Source organism: Pogoniulus pusillus, chromosome 43 (assembly GCF_015220805.1).
Source record: "Pogoniulus pusillus isolate bPogPus1 chromosome 43, bPogPus1.pri, whole genome shotgun sequence".
In the NCBI taxonomy this organism is placed as follows: domain Eukaryota; kingdom Metazoa; phylum Chordata; class Aves; order Piciformes; family Lybiidae; genus Pogoniulus; species Pogoniulus pusillus.
Window position 1 is genome coordinate 1267115 of NC_087306.1, and position 26269 is coordinate 1293383.

Sequence of the window (26269 nt, forward strand, 5' to 3'; positions counted from 1 at the left end):
GCCTACTCAGGGCACACTTGGCCTTACTCAGGGCATGCTCAGGGCAGACTTGGCCTTGCTCAGGGCACACTCAGGGCATGCTCAGGGTGTACTCAGGGCACACTCAGGGCATGCTCAGGGCACACTCAGGGCATGCTAAGGGTGCACTCAGAGCATACTCAGGGTATGTTCAGCACACACTCAGGGCACGCTCAGGTTGCATTCAGGGCACACTCAGGGCATGCTCAGGGCAGACTTGGCCTTGCTCAGGGCACACTCAGGGCATGCTCAGGGTGTACTCAGGGCACACTTAGCCTTGTTCAGAGCACGCTCAGGGTGCACTCAGGCCATGCTCAGGGCATGCTCAGGGCATGCTCAGGGCACACTTGGCCTTGCTTAGGACACACTCAGAGCTCACTCAAGGCATGCTCAGGGCACACTCAGGATGCACTCAGGGCACACTTGGCCTTGCTCAGGGCACACTCAGGACATGCTCAGAGCATGCTCAGGGCAGACTTGGCCTTGCTCAGGGCACACTCAGAGCACACTCAAGGCATGCTTAGAGCATGCTCAGGGCACACTCAGGGCATGCTCAGGGCACACTCAAGGCATGCTCAGGGCACACTCAGGGCATGCTCAGGGCACACTCAGGGCACACTTGGCCTTGCTCAGGGCACACTCAGGGCATGCTCAGGGCACAATCATGATGTGCTGGGCTGTGCTGGTGCACACTCACTTGTGCCAGCTTGGCCATGCCCATGCAGGGCTGTGCTGTGCCTGCTCACTCCTGCGTGCTCAGAGTGTGCTTGGGCATGCCTGGGCACACTCAGGGCATACTCAGGGCACACTCAGGGCATACTCAGGGCACACTCAGGGCATGCTCCTGCATGTGCTGAGACCTGTTGGGGCACACTCACTTGTGCCAGCTTGGGCACACTCATAGCAGCTGGAGTGTCCCACTGCATGTGCTGGTGCCATCTTTGTGCCCACTTGCTTGTGCCAGTTTGGGCACACTCCCAGGCTATGCACACTGATGCATGCCCACAGCTCCTGTGGGCTCCCCACGCGCCCCTGGTGCCAAGGTGTGGCTGCCCCCCGTGCACACTCATGTGCCTGTGCCACCCCCATCGTGTGCCAGTGCCACCCACTGCGTGCCAGTGCCACTCCCATCATGTGCCAGGGCCACTCATCATGTCCCTGTGCCACTCATGCCCATCATGTGCCAGCACCACCCCTATTGTGTGCCAGTGTCGCTCCCATCGTGTGCCATCCCCATCCCCATCCTGTGCCAGTGCTACCTTGGTCGTGCCACTCCCACTGTGCCCCTCCCCCAGGCCGAGCTCGACGCAGGGTGCCAAGGTGCCAGGGTGCCAGGATCCCGCGGGGGGGAGGTTTATTTACAAGGGGGCCGGGGGGGGTGCAGCCTTTACACGTCTGTACACGGGGGGGGGGAGGGGGGAGGGTGCCAAGTCCCCAGGGACCCCCCCCCCGGATCCCAGTGCCAGTTTAGAGGGTGACAAAAGGGGCGGGGGGGGTGGGGCGGGCACAAGCATCCCAAGTGCCACCAATCCGTGCCCTGCTGTGCCCAGCGCCGCGGGCGGGAGCAGCCGGGGGGGGGGGGGGGGGGGGCTGGGATGCTGCTGGCACCTCCTCTGCAGCCAGGTGCCAGGCACCGTGCCCAGCCTTGTGCCAGCGCTGATGTGGCACCTGAAGTCCGGAGCTTGTCCTGGGGTCTGTGCCAGCTGCAAGGTGGCACCTGGGCACCAGAGGAGTCCTTCCTGGGCTCTGCTCCCGAGCCTGTGCCAGCAACCTGGAGGCTATCCTGGGGGCATGGTGCATGTCCCTGACCCTGTGCCAGCAGGAAGGGCACACCTGGGCACCGGAACCCTCCCTGGAGTGTGCCCCCGAGTCCATGCCAGCAGCCAGGGGTCGCCTGGGCACCGGAATCCTTCCTGGGATGTGCCCTCAAGTCCATGCCAGCAGCCAGGGGACACTTGGAGGACTGATGCCCATCCTGGGTGGGCACACTGCATGCCCCTAGCCCCCTGATGCCAGCAGCCAGGTGAGGCCTGGGCACCAGAATCCTTCTTGGGATATGCCCCCAAGTCCATGCCAGCATCCAGGTGACGCCTGGGCACGGTTGCCCATCCTGGGTGGGCACACTGCGTGCCCCTGGCTCCCCAGTGCCAGCAGCCAGGTGACGCTGGAGGGGTCCGGAGCCTGTAGGGGGGGGAGGGGAGCAGCGAGGAGCCCGCCGGGGGGTGGGGGGGTGGTGGGGGGTGCCCACAGGGGGTGCCCACCCGCAGCTGCCCCCCGCGGGCTCACACCAGGTGCCCGCGGCCGTTGATGTAGATGCCATTGGTGCTAGGCTTGGCCTGCAGCATTCCATTCTCCTGCACGAAGTGGGTCATGGCCTGCTTGATGGGGTCCCCCCCGCCCCCCCCGCCCCCGCCCCCGCCCCCTCCGCCCTCCTCTTCCTCCTCCTTCGGCTCCTTGCCCGCTGGCACCGGCAGCAGCAGTGGCACCGCCGCGGGCACCTCGGTCTGGGTCTCGATCTCCCGCACCGTCGACAGCGTCGAGTAGCTGCGACCCTCCTGCTCCTCGCTCTGCGGGGGGGGGGGGGAGGGGAGGGCAGGGGTGGGGGAGGGTCACCCACGGACCCACACTCCCACGCCCCCCCCCCCCCCCCCGAGTGGATTGCATCCGGCCCCGGGGACCTGCGCCCCGAACCGGAGACCCCCACGGGGATGAGGGAGGGGCTGGGGGGGGTCACTGTGGGCCTGTGAACCCCCCCCCAGGGGGGACTGGACCCTGCCCCGGGGACCCCCCCCCAAAGGGACAAGGGAGGGGGACAATGGTGGGGGGGAGGGGAACCACCCGAGACTGGCCCCGCTGTGGGCACGTGGAGCCAGGCTTGGGCACCTCCACGGTGCCAAGGGACAGGGCAGGGGTCGCCCCTCCCCCCCGTACCCCTCCCCCCCGCGCCCCGCCCCCCGGGGCCCCACCCCCCCCGGGAAATGGACCCCGGGGCGGGGGGGTTGGGATTGGGGCCCCAGGGGAAGGTTCTGGAGGGGGAGGAGGTGAAGCCCTGAGCTGAGCTGGAGCCTCTCACCCCCCACCCATGCCCTCCGGTGCCCCCCCAGTGCCAGCCCTGGGCTCACCATGGCAGAGCAGATGCTGGTGCCACGCAGGCTGTCGCCCCTCAGGCTGTCCCCCCGCAGGCTGCCCTGGCGGCTCTCTGCCCGCAGCTGCAGCGTCTCCTCCAGCTGGCACAGCACCCAGACACCTTGGAGCCCATGGGCACCACACTGCCCGGCCCCATGGGCACCCCACGGCCTGCTCCCTTGGGCACCACACTGCCTGCTTCCATGGGCACCACACTGCCTGCTTCCTTGGGCACCCCACAGCCTGCTTCCATGGGCACCACACTGCCTGCTCCCTTGGGCACCACACTGCCTGCTTCCATGGGCACCACACTGCCTGCTCCCTTGGGCACCACACTGCCTGCTTCCATGGGCACCACACTGCCTGCTTCCTTGGGCACCACATTGCCCAGCCCCATGGGCACCACATTGCCTGCTCCCTTGGGCACCACACTGCCTGCTTCCATGGGCACCACATTGCCCAGCCCCATGGGTACCCCACAGCCTGCTCCCTTGGGCACCACACTGCCTGCTTCCATGGGCACCATACAGCCTGCTCCCTTGGGCACCACACTGCCTGCTTCCATGGGCACCACACTGCCTGCTTCCTTGGGCACCACACTGCCCAGCCCCATGGGCACCCCATGGCCTGCTCCCTTGGGCACCACTCTGCCCGGCCCCATGGGCACCCCACGGCCTGCTCCCTTGGGCACCACACTGCCTGCTTCCATGGGCACCACACTGCCCAGCCCCATAGGCACCCCACAGCCTGCTCCCTTGGGCACCACACTGCCCAGCCCCATGGGCATCCCACAGCCTGATCCCTTGGGCACCACACTGCCCAGCCCCATGGGCATCCCACGGCCTGCTCCCTTGGGCACCACACTGCCTGCTTCCATGGGCACCACACTGCCCAGCCCCATGGGCACCCCACAGCCTGCTCCCTTGGGCACCACACTGCCTGCTTCCATGGGCACCACACTGCCTGCTGCCATGGGCACCACACTGCCTGCTTCCATGGGCACCACACTGCCTGGCCCCATGGGCACCCCATGGCCTGCTCCTTTGGGCACCACACTGCCTGCTGCCATGGGCACCACACTGCCTGCTTCCATGGGCACCACACTGCCCAGCCCCATGGGCACCCCACAGCCTGCTCCCTTGGGCACCACACTGCCCAGCCCCATGGGCACCCCACAGCCTGCTCCCTTGGGCACCACACTGCCTGCTTCCATGGGCACCACACTGCCCAGCCCCATGGGCACCACACTGCCCAACCCCATGGGTACTCTGCTCCTCAGTCCACCTTCAACACCCCCATACCCAGCACCTCATACACCCAGCACCCCAAAACCACCACCCAAGACACCCCAAAACCATCCCCCAGAGCACCTCAAAATCACCACCCAGGACACCCCAAAACCATCCCCCAGAGCACCCCAAAACCACCACCCAGGACACCCCAAAACCATCCCCTGAGGGCACCCCAAAACCACCCCCCCAGGACACCCCAAAATCACCCTAACTCAGAGCACCCCAAAACCGCCCCCCAGAGCACCCCAAGACCTACTTCCTTGCCCCCCCCCGCAGAGCCCCCAGCCCCCACCTGCGCTCGGGCATCGTTGCTGTGGCTGGAGTGCAGGCGGCGGATGGAGTTCTCCCGGGTCAGGGTCAGCTCCTCCTCGCTTGGGGGTGGGGGGAGGACAGCTCAGCATGGAGCCTTCGTTCCTGCCACTGCCCAGCCCCCTGGCACCCATCCTCCAACTGCCCAGCCCCTGCCACCCTTCCTTCCACTGCCCAGCCCCTGCCACTCTTCCCACTGCCCAGCCCATGCCACCCTTCCCACTGCCCAGCCCATGCCACCCATCCTCCCACTGCCCAGCCCTTGCCACCCTTCCTGCCACTGCCCAGCCCATGCCACCCATCCTCCCACTGCCCAGCCCTTGCCACCCTTCCTGCCACTGCCCATCCCATGCCACCCTTCCTCCCACTGCCCAGCCCATGCCACCACTCTCTGGCTATCTACCCACCCCACTATTGGTCATCTAAACCACTCCTTCATCAGGCTCCTTGTCCCCATCCATCCATCCATGCCCTCACTCATCCATCCTTGCCCTCACCCATGCATCCTTCCACCTACCCATTCGGCCATGTCCATCTGGCCACAAAGTCATTCATCTACCTCCATCCTTCCTTCCCTTCATCCATCAACCATCATCTGTCCATCATACACCCACGCATCATCCATCAGGCATCCATCATCCACCCATCCATCCTCCATCCATCCATCCATCCATCCATCCATCCATCCATCCATTCATCCATCCATCCATTCATCCATTCATCCATCCATCCATTCATCCATCCATCCATTCATCCATCCATCCATCCATCCATTCATCCATCCATCCATTCATCCATCCATCCATTCATCCATCCTCCATCCACCCATCCATCCTCCATCCTCCATCCACCCATCCATCCATCCACCCATCCTCCATCCATCCACCCATCCTCCATCCATCCACCCACCCATCCATCCATTCATCCATCCATCCATCCATCCATTTGTCCATCCATCCATCCATCCATCCTCCATCCTCCATCCATGCTCCATCCACCCACCCATCCATCCATCCACCCATCCACCCACCCATCCTCTATCCACCCATCCATCCATCCATGCATCCATCCATCATCCACCCATCCATCCTCCACCAACCACTCATCCATCCACCCATCCATCCATCCACTCACTCATCCATCCACTCATTTATCATCCATCCACTCATCCATCATCCATCCATTGTCCATCCACCCATCCATCTACTCATCCATCCATCCACCATCCATCCATTGTCCATCCACCCATCCATCTACTCATCCATCCATCCACCATCCATCCATTGTCCATCCACCCATCCATCCATCCATCATCCATCCATTCACTCATCCATCCATCCACCCATCCATCCACCCATCCATCCATACATCCATCCATCCACTCATCCATCCATCCACCCATCCATCCATCCACCCATCCATCCATCCACCCATCCCTCCATCCATCCTCCATCCACCCATCCATCCTCCACCCTTCCCCCCACCCATCCATCCACCCATCCATCCTCCATGCACCCATCCCTCCATCCACCACCCACCCATCCATCCACCCACCCACCCAACCATCCTTCCATCCTCCACCCATACACCCACCCATCCATCCATCCATCCATCCATCCATTCTCCATCCACCCACCCATCCTTCCATCCTCCACCCATCCACCCACCCATCCACCCATCCATCCTCCATCCATCCACCCATCCATCCATCCATGCATCCTCCACCCATCCACCCACCCATCCATCCTCCATCCATCCTCCATTCACCCACCCATCTATCCATCCATCCTCCATCCATCCACCCACCCATCCATTCTCCATCCATCCACCCACCCATCCACCCACCCTTCCATCCATCCATCCATCCATCCATCCATCCATCCATCATCCATCCATTGTCCATCCACCCATCCATCCACCCATCCATCCACCCATCCATCCTCCATCCATCCATCCACCCATCCATCCACCCATCCATCCTCCATCCATCCATCCACCCATCCATCCTCCATCCATCCATCCACCCATCCATCCTCCATCCATTCTCCATCCATCCATCCACCCACCCACCCACCCATCCATCCTCCATCCACCCATCCATTCTCCATCCATCCATCCACCCATCCATCCTCCATCCATTCTCCATCCACCCATCCATTCTCCATCCATCCATCCACCCACCCACCCACCCATCCATCCTCCATCCACCCATCCATCCTCCATCCATCCATCCTCCATCCATCCTCCATCCATCCATCCTCCACCACCCACCACCCACCCGCCACCCATCCCTCATCCATCCCTGCCCTCCATCCATCTCCCTGCCCCCCTCTCCCCTCCCCCACGCCCTCGGGGAGCCTCTTACTACTTCTCGGAGATGCGTTTGGTCTTGCGGCGGTGGTAAAGGGTCATGACCACCACCACCACCACCAGCAGGCAGAGCAGCAGCGCCGCCACCGCCCCCACCACCACCACCGACGCCGACACCAGGTCCACCTGCCGCACCTCGTCCTCTGCGGGGGGCCAGGGCAGCGCCGTGGGGCAGGAGGAGGAGGAGGAGGAGAAAAGGAAGATGAGGGTGGAGAAGGTTGAAGAGGGAGAAGAAGACGACGCAGGCGAAGAAGAAGATGAAGGTGGAGAAAGGGGCGAAGAAGGTGGTGAAGGTGTAGAAGATGATGAAGGTGATGATGAAGGTGAAGAGGTTGGATGGGAAGATAATGGAGGAGGAGGAGGAGAAGGGGGAGAAGGGGGAGAAGGAGGAGGAGAAGGAGAAGGAGAAGGAGAAGGAGGAGAAGGAGGAGAAGGAGAAGGAGAAGGAGAAGGAGAAGGAGGAGGAAAAGTGGGAGAAGAAGGAGAAGGAGGAGAAGGAGGAGGAGGAGAAGGAGGAGGAGGAGAAGGAGAAGAAGAAGGAGGAGAAGAAGAAGGAGGAGAAGAAGAAGGGGAAGGAGGAGAAGGAGGAGAAGGAGGAGAGAAGGAGAAGGAGAAGAAGGAGGAGAAGAAAGAGGAGAAGGAGAAGGAAAAGAAGAACAAGGAGGAGAAGGAGAAGAAGGAGGAGGAGAAGGAGGAGAAGGAGAAGAAGAAAAACAAGAAGGAGAAGGAGGAGGAGAAGAGAAGGAGGAGGAGAAGGAGGAGGAGGAGGAGAAGGAGATGAAGCAGCATCAACCTTCTGGGGAAGGATGTGTGAGCAGAGGGCAGAAGAGGTTGGGAGGGGCCAGGCAGGTGGCACAGAGATGGGCACACGGAGAAGAGCCAAGGGACAGGCAGGTGAGGGGCATGAAGAGATGGGCACATGGAAAAGAGGCTACGAACGGGCAGGAGAGTGGCACAGAGATGGGCACATGGAGAAGAGCCCAGGGACAGATTGTCTGGGGGGGGCACAGCCAGGGGGTGGGGGAGGGGAGAGAAGAGGAGCAGAGGGGGTGGGGTCGGGCAGCTGGGGTCAGTGTGAGGCTGGGAAGAGCTCTGGGTGATGGTGAAGGTGAGGGGGAGTGAGGAGGGGGAGGAAAGTGGTGGGTGGGGGGAGAGGGATGGGTGGGAATGGGTGGAGATGGGTGGAAGGGATGGGGGGGTGGGGGTGGGGGGTGTGTGGATGGATGGGTGAGTGGGTGGGGGGATGGATGGGTGTGTGGGTGGGGGGATGGATGGGTGGGTGAGTGGGTGGGGGATGGATGGGTGAGTGGGTGGGGGATGGATGGGTGGGTGGGTGGGGGGATGGATGGGTGGGTGGGTGGGGGGATTGATGGGTGGGTGGGAGGGGGATGGATGGGTGGGGGGGGGATGGATGGGTGAGTGGGTGGGGGGATGGATGGGTGGGTGGGTGGGGGATGGATGGGTGAGTGGGTGGGGGATGGATGGGTGAGTGGGTGGGGGGATGGATGGGTGAGTGGGTGGGGGATGGATGGGTGAGTGGGTGGGGGGATGGATGAGTGAGTGAGTGGGTGGGGGGATGGATGGGTGAGTGGGTGGGGGATGGATGGGTGTGTGGGTGGGTGGGGGGATGGATGGGTGAGTGGGTGGGGGGATGGATGAGTGAGTGGGTGGGGGGATGGATGGGTGAGTGGGTGAGGGGATGGATGAGTGAGTGGGTGGGGGGATGGATGGGTGTGTGGGTGGGGGGATGGATGAGTGAGTGGGTGGGGGGATGGATGGGTGGGTGAGTGGGTGGGGGGATGGATGGGTGGGTGAGTGGGGGGATGGATGGGTGAGTGGGTGGGGGGATGGATGGGTGAGTGGGGGTGGGGATGGATGGGTGAGTGGGGGTGGGGATGGATGGGTGGGTGGGAGAGTGGAGGAAGGGATGGATGGGGACAAGGTGCCAGATGAAGGAGTGGTTTAGATGACCAACAGGTGGATGGGTAGATGGCCAGAGAGTGGTGGCAGGGGCTGGGCAGTGGGAGGAAGGGTGGCAGGGGATGGGCACTGGCAGGAAGGGTGGCATGGGATGGGCAGTGGAAGGAAGGTTGGCATGGGATGGGCAGTGGCAGGAAGGGTGGCAGGGGCTGGGCAGTGGGAGGAAGGGTGGCAGGGGATGGGCAGTGGAATGAAGGGTGGCATGGGATGGGCAGTGGCAGGAAGGGTGGCAGGGGCTGGGTAGTGGCAGGAAGGGTGGCATGGGATGGGCAGTGGCAGGGAATGGACAGTGGAAGGAAGGGTGGCATGGGATGGGCAGTGGAAGGAAGGGTGGCATGGGATGGGCAGTGGCAGGAAGGGTGGCAGGGGCATGGAAGGAGGCTGAGCAGACAGAGGAGGAGGCTGCATGAGTAAAGCGATGAGTAGAGAGATGAGTAAAGGGGTGGAGGAGTGAGCAGAGGGTGAGTAGGTAGGGATGGGAGCAGGCAGTGCTGGGAAGATGGAGGAGGAGGAGGAGGAGAAGGAGGAGGAGGAGGGGGAGGAGGAGGAGGAGGAGGAGGAGGAGGAGGAGGAGGAGGAGGAGGAGGAGGAGGAGGAGGAGGAGGAGGAGGAGGAGGAGGAGGAGGAGGAGGAGGAGGAGGAGGAGGAGATGAAGAAGGTGAAGATAAAAGAGGTGAAGATGAAGGAGGTGAAGGAGACGATGGTGGAGAAGCAGCATCTGGGGAGGGTTGTGTGAGCAGAGGGCAGAAGAGGCTGGGAGGGGCCAGGCAGGTGGCACAAAGAGATGGGCACACAGAGCCCAGGGGCAGGCAGACACACGGGTGGGTGGCACAGAGATGGGCACACAGAGCCCAGGGGCAGACAGACCCACAGGTGGGTGGCACAGAGATGGGCACACAGAGCCCAGGGGCAGGCAGACAGCCACACAGGTGGGTGGCACAGAGATGGGCACACAGAGCCCAGGGACAGACAGACCCACAGGTGGGTGGCACAGAGATGGGCACACAGAGCCCAGGTGCGGGCAGACAGCCACACAGGTGGGTGGCACAGAGATGGGCACACAGAGCCCAGGGGTGGGCAGACAGCCACACAGGTGGGTGGCAGAGAGATGGGCACACAGAGCCCAGGGACAGACAGCCACACAGGTGGGTGGCACAGAGATGGGCACACAGAGCCCACGGGTGGGCAGACAGCCACACAGGGGGGTGGCACAGAGATGGGCACACAGAGCCCAGGGACGGGCAGACAGCCACACAGGTGGGTGGCACAGAGATGGGCACACAGAGCCCAGGGACGGGCAGACAGCCACACGGGTGGCACAGAGATGGGCACACAGAGCCCAGGGACGGGCAGACAGCCACACAGGTGGGTGGCACAGAGATGGGCACACAGAGCCCAGGGACGGGCAGACAGCCACACAGGTGGGTGGCACAGAGATGGGCACACAGAGCCCAGGGGCAGGCAGACAGCCACGCAGGTGGGTGGCACAGAGATGGGCACACAGAGCCCAGGGGCGGGCAGACAGCCACACAGGTGGGTGGCACAGAGATGGGCATACAGAGAAGAGCCCAGGGATAGACAGCACAACGCTGCCCACTTGTACCCCCACCCCTCAAGTGACCCACGGGCACCTTGGGGCACCCCAGCTGGCACCCACCTGGCTCCCTGCCCCTGATGCTGACGTTGGCACGCGCCTCCTTGGCAGCCACGCGGTTGGCAACGCGGCAGACGTAGGCACCGGCGTCGGCGGCTGCCAGGGGCCGCTGGAACAGCAGCGTGTCCCCCTTCGCCCTCACGCCGGCGGGCAGAGGGGCATTCAGCCTGTGGTGGGCACCACCGTCAGCCCCCCCCCCCCGGCACAGGTGGGCACAGGTGGGCACGGGGTGGGCGGTGGCAGCGGCACTGCTGCTGCTGCTGCTGCCATCAAAGGCGGCGCTGAAGGTTCCCACGGCTGCTGCCCTGCCCCGGGCGTGCCCGGGCATGGTACCACCTGCTGTGCTCCACGCCACGGCCCCTGGCATGGGCATGTCTGGGCAGGGACACGGTGGGGATGGGCAGGGGAGGGGAGGTGGAGGCATGGCACAGGGGATGGGGGCATGGGACAGGTAGGGGGAGGTGGCGAGGGGGAGGTGGGCATGAGGGGGATGTGGGCACGGGGGATAGGGTATGGGCAGGGGGAGTGTGACAGGGACTGGGTGGCACAAAGGGGATGTGGTATGGGCAGGGGGGAATGGGCATGGGGGACACCGAATGGGCAAGGGGATGTGGCAGGGCCAGGGTGGCACAGAGAGGACATGGACACAGGGGACATGGTGTGGGCAAGGGGCACACAGCAGGGACATGAGGGGACAGCAGCACAGGCAGCAGCTGGCACATGGCAGCGCCACGGAATGTGGCAGGATGTGGGCATAGGCAGAGGGCACAGGGCAGGGCTGATGTGGCAGCGACACTGGCACAGGGCAGGGCATGGAGCTGGGACTGGGGACACAGGGAGGGGACACAGGAGGGACACAAAACGGGAGGAGACGGAGCAGGGACAGGGCAGGGACAGGGATGGGGACAGGGATGGGGACAGGGATGGGGACAGGGATGGGGACAGGGATGGGGACAGGGATGGGGACAGGGATGGGGACAGGGATGGGACAGGGATGGGGACAGGGATGGGGACAGGGCAGGGGACAGGGCAGGGGACAGGGATGGGACAAGGATGGGGACAGGGCAGGGGACAGGGCAGGGGACAGGGATGGGACAGGGATGGGGACAGGGCAGGGGACAGGGCAGGGGACAGGGCAGGGGACAGGGATGGGACAGGGATGGGGACAGGGATGGAGATATGGATGGGGACAGGGATGGGGACAGGGATGGGGACAGGGATGGGGACAGGGCAGGGGACAGGGATGGGGACAGGGATGGGACAGGGATGGGGACAGGGCAGGGGACAGGGCAGGGGACAGGGATGGGGACAGGGATGGGACAGGGATGGGGACAGGGCAGGGGACAGGGATGGGGACAGGGATGGGACAGGGATGGGGACAGGGCAGGGGACAGGGCAGGGGACAGGGATGGGACAGGGATGGGGACAGGCATGGGGACAGAGATGGGGACAGGGCAGGGGACAGGGATGGGACAGGGATGGGATAGGGATGGGGACAGGGATGGGACAGGGATGGGGACAGGGATGGGGACAGGGATGGGGACAGGATAGGGACAGGGATGGGGACAGGGATAGGGACATGGATGGGGACAGGGATGGGGACAGGGATGGGACAGGGCAGGGGACAGGGATGGGGACAGGGATGGGGACAGGGATGGGGACAGGGATGGGGACAGGGCAGGGGACAGGGATGGGGACAGGGATGGGGACAGGGATGGGACAGGGATGGGGACAGGGCTGGGGACAGGGCAGGGGACAGGGCAGGGGACAGGGATGGGGACAGGGATGGGACAGGGATGGGGACAGGGCAGGGGACAGGGATGGGGACAGGGATGGGACAGGGATGGGGACAGGGCAGGGGACAGGGCAGGGGACAGGGATGGGACAGGGATGGGGACAGGCATGGGGACAGAGATGGGGACAGGGCAGGGGACAGGGATGGGGACAGGGATGGGACAGGGATGGGACAGGGATGGGGACAGGGATGGGACAGGGATGGGGACAGGGATGGGGACAGGGATGGGAACAGGACAGGGGACAGGACAGGGACAGGGATGGGGACAGGGTAGGGACATGGATGGGGACAGGGATGGGGACAGGGATGGGACAGGGCAGGGGACAGGGATGGGGCAGGGATGGGGACAGGGACAGGGACAGGGCAGGGGACAGGGATGGGGACAGGGCAGGGACGGGGATGGGACAGGGACAGGGCAGGGGACAGGGCAGGGGACAGGGCAGGGACGGGGATGGGACAGGGCAGGGGACAGGGATGGGGACAGGGCAGGGGACAGGGATGGGACAGGGATGGGACAGGGATGGGGACAGGGATGGGGACAGGGATGGAACAGGGCAGGGGACAGGGCAGGGGACAGGGCAGGGGACAGGGCAGGGGGCAGTGCCCTCACCGTGTCCAGTTGAAGGTCGGGGGGGGGTTGCCATCCCCCAGGCAGGTCAGGCTGGCACCCTCCATGCCCTCCTGCCACTCCGCCGTGTGCCCCAGCACGGAGGCATCCGACAGGTCTGGGCACAATGAGGGCACAGTGAGAGCTCAGCTCCTGTGTGCCACCTTTGCACCCCTCACAGTCCCCCGTGCCCATCCCGTCCCCAGTGCCCATTGTGTCCCCAGTGCCCTGCCCATGCTCTTTGTGTCCCCTGTGCCACCCCCATCCAGCTCATGCCCTCCAGTCCTTCCCAGGTCCTCCATGTCCCCTGTGCCCATCCCACCAATGCCCACTGTGCCCACCACATCCCCACCCCCCTCCACACCTCCCAACCTTTCCCATGCCCTCCACCACCCTTACATCCTCAGTGCCCACTGTGCCCTCATTGCCCTCCACCACCCCCGCATCCTTGGTGCCCACTGTGCCCTCTTTGCCCTCCACCACCCCCGCATCCTTGGTGCCCACTGTGCCCTCTTTGCCCTCCACCACCCCCACACCCTCGGTGCCCTTCTGCCCATCGCAGGCACTCATGCTCCCACGGTGCCCACTGTGCCCTCATTGCCCTCCACCACCCCCGCATCCTCAGTGCCCACTGTGCCCTCATTGCCCTCCACCACTCCTGCATCCTTGGTGCCCACTGTGCCCTCCACCACCTCTGCATCCTTGGTGCCCACTGTGCCCTCTTTGCCCTCCACCACCCCCGCATCCTTGGTGCCCACTGTGCCCTCTTTGCCCTCCACCACCCCCACACCCTCGGTGCCCTTCTGCCCATCGCAGGCACTCATGCTCCCACGGTGCCCACTGTGCCCTCATTGCCCACCACCACCCCCGCATCCTCGGTGCCCACTGTGCCCACATTGCTCTCTGCCACCCCCGCATCCTCAGTGCCCACTGTGCCCTCATCGCCCTCCACCACTCCTGCATCCTTGGTGCCCTCATTGCCCTCCACCACCTCCGCATCCTCGGTGCCCACTGTGCCATCATTGCCCTCTGCCACCTCCGCATCCTCGGTGCTCAATGTGCCCTCGTTGCCCTCCACCACCCCCGCATCCTCAGTGCCCACTGTGCCCTCATCGCCCTCCACCACCCCTGCATCCTCAGTGCCCACTGTGCCCTCTTTGCCCTCCACCACCCCTGCATCCTCAGTGCCCACTGTGCCCTCATCGCCCTCCACCACTCCTGCATCCTTGGTGCCCTCATTGCCCTCCACCACCTCTGCATCCTCAGTGCCCACTGTGCCCTCATCGCCCTCCACCACTCCCGCATACTTGGTGCCCTCATTGCCCTCCACCACCCCTGCATCCTCAGTGCCCACTGTGCCCTCATTGACCTCTGCCACCCCCGCATCCTCAGTGCCCACTGTGCCCTCATTGCCCTCCACCACCCCCGCATCCTCAGTGCCCACTGTGCCCTCTTTGCCCTCCACCACTCCTGCATCCTTGGTGCCCTCATTGCCCTCCACCACCCCTGCATCCTCAGTGCCCACTGTGCCCTCATTGCCCTCCACCACCACTGCATCCTCAGTGCCCACTGTGCCCTCATCGCCCTCCACCACCCCTGTATCCTCAGTGCCCACTGTGCCCTCATCGCCCTCCACCACCCCTGCATCCTCAGTGCCCACTGTGCCCTCATCACCCTCCACCACTCCTGCATCCTTGGTGCCCTCATTGCCCTCCACCACTCCCGCATCCTCGGTGCCCATTGTGCCATCATTACCCTCCACCACCCCTGCATCCTCAGTGCCCACTGTGCCCTCATGCCCTCCACCACCCCCGCATCCTCAGTGCCCACTGTGCCCTCTTTGCCCTCCACCATCCCTGCATCCTCAGTGCCCACTGTGCCCTCATTGCCCTCCACCACCCCTGCATCCTCAGTGCCCACTGTGCCCTCATCACCCTCCACCACCCCTGCATCCTCAGTGCCCACTGTGCCCTCATCGCCCTCCACCACTCCTGCATCCTTGGTGCCCTCATTGGCCTCCACCACCCCTGCATCCTCAGTGCCCACTGTGCCCTCATCACCCTCCACCACCCCTGCATCCTCGGTGCCCACTGTGCCCTCGTTGCCCTCCACCACCCCTGCATCCTCAGTGCCCACTGTGCTCTCTTTGCCCTCCACCACCCCTGCATCCTCAGTGCCCACTGTGCCCTCGTTGCCCTCCGCCACCCCCGCACCCCCGGTGCCCTCCTGCCCCCACGGTGCCCACATGCGACGCTGAGCTGGTGAGTGATCCTCTTCTCGTGGCGCAGCCCCGGGTGTGCCACCACACAGGTCAGGCTCTTGCCGTTCATGCTGCGCCCGGGCACCAGGAAGAACTCGCTGGTGACGGAGGCCGAGCGGGCATGGGCCGAGCGCCGCGTGGCATTGGTGCCAGGCACCTCCGTCTCCCAGCGCACCGTGGGCACAGGGTTGCCCTCAGCTGTGCACGAGGCTGCCAGCGTCCGGCCCTGGCCCTCCTCCAGCGGCGGCCCCAGGTTCAGGATGGGCAGGGGTGGCACTAGGGGTGGCACCGGCGTTGGGCTTTGCCCAGTCCTGCCTGCCCCCCAGCACTGCTTACCCTGTGCCCGCTGCCCCGCAGCCATCGCCCGACCCCCTGTGCCCACCAGCACCTTGCCCCGTGCCTGCTGCCTCACGCCCACTACCCTGTGTCTGCTGGCACTTCTGCACCACCTCATGCCCACCACCCTATGCCCACTGCCCTCTGACCCATCCTCAACACCCCACGGCCACTGCTCCATGCCCATCATCCTGTACCCGTTGCCCCATGCCCACCACTGCATCACCTCATGCCCATTGCCTTGTGCCTGCTGTCCCTTGCCCACCACCCCGTTGCCCCTTCCCCATCATCCCATGCCCACTGCCCCATGCCCATCACCCCCGCCCACCACCTGATGCCCATCGTCCCACAACCCCCTTGCCCCATGCCCACCAGCTCATCCTCACCACCCCATGCTCTTTGCACTGTGTTCACCACCCTGTGCTCACCACCTCATGCCCGCTGCCCTATGCCACCCTCCCATCCTCACCTCCTCACCACCCCATGCCCACTGCCCAATACCCACCACCCCATCCACACCACCCCATGCCCACTGCCCTGTGCCCACCACCCCATCCACATGACCCTATGCCCACTGCCCTGTGCCCACCACCCCATGCCCTCTGCCCTGTGCTCACAACCTCATGCCCACTGCCCAATGCCCACCACCCCATCCACACCACCCCATGCCCACCACATCACCCACTGCCCTGTGCCCACCACCCCATGCCCTCTGCCCTATGCAACCCTCCCATCCACATCACCCCATGCCCACTCCCCTGTGCTCACCACCCCATACCCTCTGCCCTATGCCACCCTCCCATCCTCACCACCCCATGCCCACTGGCCTGTGCCCACCACCCCATGCCCTCTGCCCTATGCAACCCTCCCAACCACATCGCCCCATGCCCACTGGTCTGTGCTCACCACCCCATACCCTCTGCCCAATGCCACCCTCCCATCCTCACCACCCCATGCCCACTGGCCTGTGCCCACCACCCCATGCCCTCTGCCCAATGCCCACCAACCCATCCACACCACCCCATGCCCACCACATCACCCACTGCCCTGTGCCCACCACCCCATGCCCTCTGCCCAATGCCCACCACACCATGCCCACCACATCACCCACTGCCCTGTGCCCACCACCCCATGCCCTCTGCCCAATGCCCACCACCCCATCCACACCACCCCATGCCCACCACATCACCCACTGCCCTGTGCCCACCACCCCATGCCCTCTGCCCTATGCCACCCTCCCATCCTCACCAACCCATGCCCACTGGCCTGTGCCCACCACCATATGCCCTCTGACCAATGCCCACCACCCCATCCACACCACCCCATGCCCACCACATCACCCACTGCCCTGTGCCCACCACCCCATGCCCTCTGCCCTATGCCACCCTCCCATCCTCACCACCCCATGCCCTCTGCCCAATGCCCACCACCCCATCCACACCACCCCATGCCCACCACATCACCCACTGCCCTGTGCCCACCACCCCATCCACATCACCCCATGCCCACCACATCACCCACTGCCCTGTGCCCACCACCCCATACCCTCTGCCCTATGCTACCCTCCCATCCACATCGCCCCATGCCCACTACCCTGTGCTCACCACCCCATACCTTCTGCCCTATGCCACCCTCCCATCCTCACCACCCCATGCCCACTGGCCTGTGCTCACCACCCCATACCCTCTGCCCTATGCCACCCTCCCATCCTCACCACCCCATGCCCACTGGCCTGTGCCCACCACCCCATACCCTCTGCCCTATGCCACCCTCCCATCCTCACCACCCCATGCCCTCTGCCCTGTGCTCACAACCTCATGCCCACTGCCCAATGCCCACCACCCCATCCACACCACCCCATGCCCACCACATCACCCACTGCCCTGTGCCCACCACCCCATGCCCTCTGCCCTATGCTACCCTCCCAACCACATCGCCCCATGCCCACTGCCCTGTGCCCACCACCCCATGCCCTCTGCCCTATGCCACCCTCCCATCCTCACCACCCCATGCCCACTGGCCTGTGCCCACCACCCCATGCCCTCTGCCCAATGCCCACCACCCCATCCACACCACCTCATGCCCACCACATCACCCACTGCCCTGTGCCCACCACCCCATGCCCTCTGCCCTATGCTACCCTCCCAACCACATCGCCCCATGCCCACTGCCCTGTGCCCACCACCCCATACCCTCTGCCCTATGCCACCCTCCCATCCTCACCACCCCATGCCCACTGCCCTGTGCCCACCACCCCATGCCCTCTGCCCAATGCCCACCACCCCATCCACACCACCCCATGCCCACCACATCACCCACTGCCCTGTGCCCACCACCCCATGCCCTCTGCCCTATGCTACCCTCTCATCCTCTCCACCCCATGCCCTATGCCACCCTCCCATCCACATCGCCCCATGCCCACTGCGCTGTGCCCACCACCCCATACCCTCTGCCCTATGCTACCCTCCCATCCTCACCACCCCATGCCCACCACCCCATGCCCTCTGCCCTATGCCACCCTCCCATCCTCACCATCCCATGCCCACTGGCCTGTGCTCACCACCCCATGCCCTCTGCCCTATGCCACTCTCCCATCCTCACCACCCCATGCCCACCACCCCATGCCCTATGCCACCCTCCCATCCTCACCACCCCATGCCCACTGGTCTGTGCTCACCACCCCATACCCTCTGCCCTATGCCACCCTCCCATCCTCACCACCCCATGCCCATTGGTCTGTGCCCACCACCCCATGCCCTCTGCCCTATGCCACCCTCCCATCCTCACCACCCCATGCCCACCACCCCACGCCCTATGCCACTCCAGCCCCCCCCCAGCCGGGCACTCACCCAGCACCTTGAGGGTGAGGTGCCCCTCGAAGGTGCCCCTGGGGAAGGTGCTGAGGTGGCACTCGTAGTCGCCCTCGTCGCCCTGCACGGCGTTCCGCAGCACGATGGCACTGTCCTCCAGTGCCCCCTCGGGTGCCCGCCGCAGCACGCGCCCGGCGTAGGGCTCCTGCACGTGCTCCCCGTGCTGCAGGTCCAGCACTGCCAGCTTGGCACTGTGCCCGCCGGGGCCCCGCTTCAGCCAGGTCACCTGCACCACCTGCTCCTGCTCCTGTGCCCGGTAGCGGCAGGGCAGTACCACGTCCTGGCCCAGCACCGCCGTCACGCTGCGCTCCACCTCCACCACGCCCGCCTGGCACCCTGCGGGCACCCAGCCTGGCACCGCGCTCGCCCGGCGAGCTTGGGCCAGCCACCCTGCTCACCCAGCAACCCTGGCACCCGTGGGCACACTTGGGCACATTGGGCACACACACACCTGGATACACTGACACGCTTGGGCACGTTGGCACACTTGGGCACACATGGGGACACTTGGACACATTGGCACACTTGGGGACACTTGGGTACATTGGCACACTTGGGGACACACACCTGGATACATTGACATGCTTGGGCACATTGGCACACTTGGGAACATGTGGACACATTGGCACACTGGCACACTTGGGCACACAGACTTGGAGGCATTGGCACACTTGGGGACACACATTTGGATGCATTGGCACACTTGGGCACACCTGGACACATTGGCACACTTGGAAACATGTGGACACACTGGCGCACTTGGGCACACAGACTTGGATGTATTGGCACACTTGGGCACACTTGGGGACACACATTTGGATGCATTGGCACACTTGGGCACACCTGGACACATTGGCACACTGGCACACTTGGGCACACAGACTTGGATACATTGGCACACTTGGGCACACTTGGGGACACTTGGACACATTGGCACACTTGGCAACACACATTTGGATGCATTGGCACACTTGGGCACACCTGAACATATTGGGACACTTGGGCACATTTGGGCACATTGGCACTCTTGGGCTTGGGCATACTTGGGCACATCTGGCAACATTGGGCATTCTTGGGCACATTTGGCACACCAAGCATGCTTGGGCACACTGGGCACACCTGCTCCTGCACACATCTGTGCTGGCACTCACATACATGACCTGGGCATGCTTGGGCAGGTCCTGGCACACTTGGGCACATCTGGACATGTTGGCCCTAGGCTTGGGCACACTCGAGGATGCTCTGGGATGTTTGGACACGTTGGGCACACCTGGGCACACCTGGGCATACCTGGGCATGCTTGCTCTTGCACACATCCATGCTTGGCACCCACATGCATGGCTTGGGCTCACTTGGGCATGCTTGGGCACATCTGGACACGCTGGGCACACTTTGGGCACACTTCCTCTTGCACACCACCATGCTGGCACCCACACACATGCAAGAGCTCTTGGGCAGGCTTGGGCACACCGGGAGACGTTGGGCATGCTGGGCACACAACCATGCTGGCACCCACATATGTGAAAGGCCACTTGGGCACACTTGGGCATGTGTGGGCACACCCTGGCATGCTCTAGCATGCTTGGGCACACTTAGACACATTGGGCACACTTGGGCACACTTGGGCACACTTGCTGTCACACGTGGCCATGCTGGCACCCACACACAGCCAAGACCACTTGGGCACACCTGGGCACACTTGTGCTTGCCCACATCTGGGGGCACTCACACGCCCTGGCATGCTGGTGGGCACCTGGGCACACTCGTGATTGCACACTCACAGGTGCTTGGGCACACTCACGCTGGCACACACCCAACAGCATGGCCCTGCATGCTCCTGCCCACATGGGTGCCCTTGGGCACACTCGTGCTTGGGCACACCACACTCACTTGGGCACACTCATGCACACTTGGCAATGCTTGGGCACACCTGGGCACACTCACACTCACTTGGGCACACTCATGCACACTTGGCAATGCTTGGGCACACCTGGGCACACTCACACTCACTTGGGCACACGCATGCACACTTGGCAATGCTTGGGCACACCTGGGCACACTCACACTCACTTGGGCACACTCATGCACACTTGGCAATGCTTGGGCACACCTGGGCACACTCACACTCACTTGGGCACACTCATGCACACTTGGCAATGCTTGGGCACACCTGGGCACACTCACACTCACTTGGGCACACTCCACTCACTTGGCAATGCTGAGGTACCCTCATGCCCCTCTCACTCACGTGGGCACACTCAGCCCTCCTCGTGCCTGCTGGCACTCCCTTGGGCACACTCATGCATGGTTGGCAGTGCCAAGGCACACTCATGCACGCTCACTTGTGCCCACTCAGTTCCCTTGTGCCCCTCTCGCTAACCTGTGCACACTCAGCCCCCCCATGCCCGCTCTCACTGATGTGGGCACACTCATGCATGCTTGGCACTGCCTGGGCACACTTGTGTCCACTCACACTCACTTGTGCCCCCTTTGTGCCTGCTCTCACCCACTTGTGCACACTCAGTGCCCCTTGTGCCCACTGTCACTCACTTGGGCATACTCATGCATGCTTGGCACTGCCTGGGCACACTTGTACACACTTGTGCCCAGGCAGTAGCACTTGTGCCCACTCAGCCCTCCCTGTGCCCATTCACACTGACTTGGGCACCCTCATGTGTGTTTGGCACTGCCTGGGCACTCTTGTGCCCACTCACACTCACTTGTGCCTACTCAGCCACCTTTGTGCCCACTCACACTCTCTTGGGCACCCTTGTGCTTGCTTGGCACTGCCTGGGCACTCGTGCCCACTCACACTCACTTGGGCATACTCAGTTGCCCTCATGCCTGCTCTCACTCACTTGGGCACACTCATGCATGCTTGGCACTGCCAGGGCACACTGGTGCACACTCACTTGTGCCTACTCAGCCACTCTGATACCAACTCACACTTCCTTGGGCACCCTCATGCAAGCCTGGCACTACCCGAGCACACTGGTGCCCACTCACACTCACTTGGGCATACTCAGTTGCCCTCATGCTTGCTCTCACTCCCTTGGGCACCCTCACACATGCTTGGCATTGCCCAGGCACACTGTGCCCACTCACACTCACTTGGGCATACTCAGTTGCCCTCATGCCTGCTCTCACTCACTTGGGCACGCTCATGCATGCTTGGCACTGCCAGGACACACTGGTGCACACTCACTTGTGCCTACTCAGCCACTCTTATACCAACTCACACTTCCTTGGGCACCCTCACACATGCTTGGCATTGCCCAGGCACACTGTGCCCACTCACACTCACTTGGGCATACTCAGTTGCCCTCATGCCTGCTCTTACTCCTTTGGGCACCCTCACACATGCTTGGCACTGCCCGAGCACACTGGTGCCCACTCACACTCACTCGGGCACCCTTGTGCTTGCTTGGCACAGCCCGGGCACGCTGGTGCCCACTCACACTCACTTGGGCATACTCAGTTGCCCTCATGCCTGCTCTCACTCCCTTGGGCACTCTCACACAAGCTTGGCATTGCCTGGGCACACTGGTGCCCACTCACACTCACTCGGGCACCCTTGTGCTTGCCTGGCACTGCCTGGGCACACTGGTGCCCACTCACACTCACTTGGGCATACTCAGTTGCCCTCATGCCTGCTCTCACACTCTCTTGGGCACCCTCACACATGCTTGGCATTGCCCAGGCACACTGGTGCCCACTCACACTCACTTGGGCATACTCAGTTGCCCTCATGCCTGCTCTCACTCACTTGGGCACACTCATGCATGCTTGGCACTGCCAGGGCACACTGGTGCGCACTCACTTGTGCCTACTCAGCCACTCTTATACCAACTCACACTTCCTTGGGCACCCTCACACATGCTTGGCATTGCCCAGGCACACTCGTGCCCACTCACACTCACTTGGGCATACTCAGTTGCCCTCATGCCTGCTCTCACTCACTTGGGCACACTCATGCATGCTTGGCACTGCCAGGGCACACTGGTGCCCACTCACACTCACTCGGGCACCCTTGTGCTTGCTTGGCACAGCCCGGGCACGCTGGTGCCCACTCACACTCACTCGGGCACCCATGTGCTTGCTTGGCACTGCCTGGGCACACTGTGCCCGCTCACACTGCTGCCTACTCCACAGCGCTTGTGCCCACTCCCTCCTGCCTTGTGCCCTGCTCGGTCCCTCCGTGCCCACCCCTGCCCGCTCCGTGCCGCGTCCCCGCGCGTGCCAGCCGGGCGGCTGCCGGTGCCGGGGTGCGGCCGTGCCCCGCCCGGGCGCCGCCGGTGGCATCGGGGAAGCGGCGGTGCCGGCGCGGCCAGCCCGACCGGCCCGCGCGCATGCCAGGCGCTGCCGCGGCTTGCGGAGGGCATCCGCCCCCGCCGGCCCCGGGGGGGCTCCCCGGCTGGCACCCCCCAAACACACCCTGCCCGCGCTAATTACCCCCTGCCTGGGTGCCCGCTGGTGCCCAGGATGTGACTCACGACCCCCCCCTTCGGCCGTGCCCGGGCCAGACGTGTGCCAAAGGTGGTGGGGGGAGGGGGGCAGGGGAGCTTGCGGGGGTCCTGGTGCCAAGGGCAACGGTGATGGTGCCAGGGTGGGTAGCCGGGTGGGTGTCACAGTGCCTAGGTGAATGGCTGATGGGTGCCCGGTTAAGTGCCCAGGCCGCCAAGTGGGTAGTGCCCAGGCCGCCAGGTGGGCACACTGAGTGACTACCCAAGTGGGTGCCCGGCTGAGTACCCAGGTAGGTGCCTGGTTCAGTGCCCAGGTGGGTGCTCGGATGCACAGCCAGGTAGGTGTCTGGGTGAGTGCCCAGGTGGCTGCCCAGGTAGCCAGGTGGGTACCTGCATGCCCAGGTAGGTGCCCGGCTGGGCGGCCAAGTGTCTGCCCAGGTGGGTGCTCGGGTGGGTGCCTGGTTCAGTGGCCAGCGGGGGGGTGTTAGCTACGTGGGTGCCCGCATGCCCAGGAAGGTGCCCGGGAGGGTGCCCAGGTACCCAGCTGAGTGCCTGAGTGGCCAAGCAGGTCCGGGGCCGGGTGCTGGGTTCAGTCAGCAGGCAGGTGCCAGGCCAGCTGCCCCATGGGTGCCCAGTCCAGTGCTGGGTGCTCCGGTGGGTGCCAGCTTCAGCAGCCAAGCGGATGCTCGGGTAGGTGCCCGGGGAGGGGGGGTTGCCAGGTGGGGGCCTGCATAGCCAGGTAGATGCCCAGGTGGCCAGGTGGGTGCATGGGCGGGTGCCCAGGTGCCCAGCTGAGTGCCAAAGTGGGTGCCGGGCTGGGTGCCCGGTTCAATGAGCAGGCAGGTGCCAGTCCAGCTGCCCCCATGGGTGCCCAGTCCAGTGCTGGGTGCTCCGGTGGGTGCCAGCTTCGGCAGCCAAGTGGATGCTCGGGTAGGTGCCCGGGGGGGGGTTGCCAGGTGGGTGCCTGCATAGCCAGGTAGATGCCCAGGTGCCCAGCTGAGTGCCAAAGTGGGTGCCGGGATTGGTGCCCGGTTCAATGAGCAGGCAGGTGCCAAGCCGGCGGCCCCTGTGGGTGCCCAGTTTGATGCCAGCTTTCGGCGGCCAGGCGGATGCCCGGGTGGGTGCCGGCGCTGGGTGCCGTCAGGCAGCCCCCGCCCGGGGGCATCCCCACCCACCGGTGCCAAGCGCGTGGGAACGGCGCCGGGAGCCGGGAACCGGCAGAACCTGCTCCAGCGGCCCCCACGCCCCGCGGGAGCAGCAGGACCGGGCCGGGCGGTTGGGAGCTGGGGGGGGGGGACACACACACACACACGGGTGGGGGGTCCCGGAGAGGGACAGGAGGGACCCCCCCCCACCCCCCGTGAAGGAAGAGGTGCCACCTTCCCACTCACGCGTGGGCACAGCCTGGGTTGGCACACGCTGCCAACCTGCTGCCCGCCCAGGGAGATGGGAGCTGGGCTGGGGGCGTGGGGGGGTCACGGCTGGGTCGCCCCCAACCCATAAAGGTCTCAACGTTCCCCCCCCACTTCCCGAGTGGGTGTGGGTCATGGAAAGGGGGGTGGGGGGGAGAAGCACCCCACGGGTGACGTCAGCCTCCCCCCCCCCCCCCATTACAACCCAGTTCCCACGGCGGTGAGGAAGCTGAGGGAGGGGGCGTGGGGGAGACACGGGAGGACAGGGGGGCACGGCCGGGGGAGGGGGGGGGACACTCGTGGGGGAACACACTCACGGGGACAGGTGCAGGCAGCCGCAGGTGCACACGCGGGAGCGCGCACACGGACACGCGTGTGCACCCCCCCCCCCCCGCGGTCACACACCTGGGCACACACACAGAGGAGTCCCCCTGAACTCACACGCGTGTGCACGCACACACGAGACCCCCCCCCGCGTTCACACGCGTGTGCACAAGACCCCTCCCCACTTTCACGCGTGTGCACACACACACGGGACCCCCCCACCCCCGGTTCACACGCGTGTGCACACACACACGGCACCCCCACCTCCGTTCCCACGCGTGTGCACACACACACGGGACGCCCCCACCCCCCGTTCACACGCGTGTGCACAAGACCCCTCCCCACTTTCACGCGTGTGCACACACACACACACGGGACACCCCCACCCCCGGTTCACACGCGTGTGCACGCACATACGGGACCCCCCCCGGTCACACGCGTGTGCACACACACACACGGGACCCCCACCCCCGTTCCCACGCGTGTGCACAAGACCCCTCCCCACTTTCACGCGTGTGCACAGACCCCCCCTCAGTCCCTCTCCCCCCCGGGCCCTGCCCCGCCCCCGGCTCCGGCTCCTTCCCGATGCTTTCGGTTCCCCTCGTGGGTTCCCGGTGCCTTCCCCCCCCCTCCGCCCCGGTCCCCTGCCCCTGCCCCTGCCCCGGTGTCGTTTCCCAGCCGCTGGTCCCGGTGGAGCCTTACCGGTGGCGGTGAGGAGGAGGAGGAGGAGAAGGCGGCGGAGGAAGGGCGTCCCGGGCCGCATCCCGCGGGGGGCCATGCGGGCACCTGCGGGCTCACGGCGCTGCTCGGTCCCCGGTCAGCAGCATCCGGACCGGGATGGACCGGGATGGACCGGGATGGACCGGGCGGGACCCAACCGGATCGGGCTGCAGCGGGGTCGGACCGGGAGGGACCCGACCGGACCAGGCTGCACCGGGATCAACCGGGCTGAGCCTTGCCCGGCTGAACCGAGCTGGCCCGGGCCGAACCCGGTTGTCTCGGACCGATCTGGGCGTCGGACCGAGCCGGACCGGGACGAACCGGGACAAGCCGGTTGGAACCGAGCCGGACCGGGCCGAACCGGGACAAGCCGGTTGGAACCGAGCCGGACCGGGCCGAACCGGGCTGTGCCGAGCCGAAGCGGGGCCGTACCGGGCTGCCCCGGGCCGGTGCTGCGCCCTCTCGGAGCCGGGACGGGACCCGGGAGGGGGGGGGCGGAGCCGCCGGAGGGGGGGGTGGGGGTGAAGTCGGGGGGGTGGGGGTGGGGGAGGGGGGTTGGACCGGGAGGGGGCGGGGTCTGTGGGGGTGGGGCCGCAGGGCGGGGCCGGGCGGGGCGGACCGGTCCGGCCGGTAACGGCAGAGGCGGGGAGAGGCCTCCCGGGTCGGGGGGCCCTGGTGAAACCCAACCCCCCCCCCGGCCTGGTACCCTCCGGGCACCCTCAGCTCTCTCCCA

At 64.9% G+C, this 26269-nt stretch overlaps 2 protein-coding genes across 2 annotated transcripts; one reads left to right on the plus strand and one right to left on the minus strand.

The window, feature by feature from the left end:
- Positions 1–1597: 1597 nt before the first annotated feature.
- On the minus strand, positions 1598–25618 carry NECTIN4 (nectin cell adhesion molecule 4). Its single transcript, XM_064175811.1, has 9 exons — positions 25519–25618; positions 18597–18953; positions 15397–15687; positions 13155–13269; positions 10753–10916; positions 7111–7258; positions 4729–4807; positions 3141–3245; positions 1598–2585 (listed from the first exon to the last, which is right to left on the minus strand). The coding sequence occupies exons 1-9, from the start codon at positions 25592–25594 to the stop codon at positions 2301–2303; spliced, it is 1620 nt and encodes a 539-aa protein (XP_064031881.1). The 5' UTR covers positions 25595–25618; the 3' UTR covers positions 1598–2300.
- Positions 7318–9831, plus strand: LOC135192633 (histone H3.v1-like). The gene is made up of 2 exons (XM_064175902.1): positions 7318–7468; positions 9581–9831. Exons 1-2 carry the CDS (start codon positions 7318–7320, stop codon positions 9829–9831), a joined length of 402 nt encoding a protein of 133 aa, XP_064031972.1.
- Positions 25619–26269: the final 651 nt, after the last annotated feature.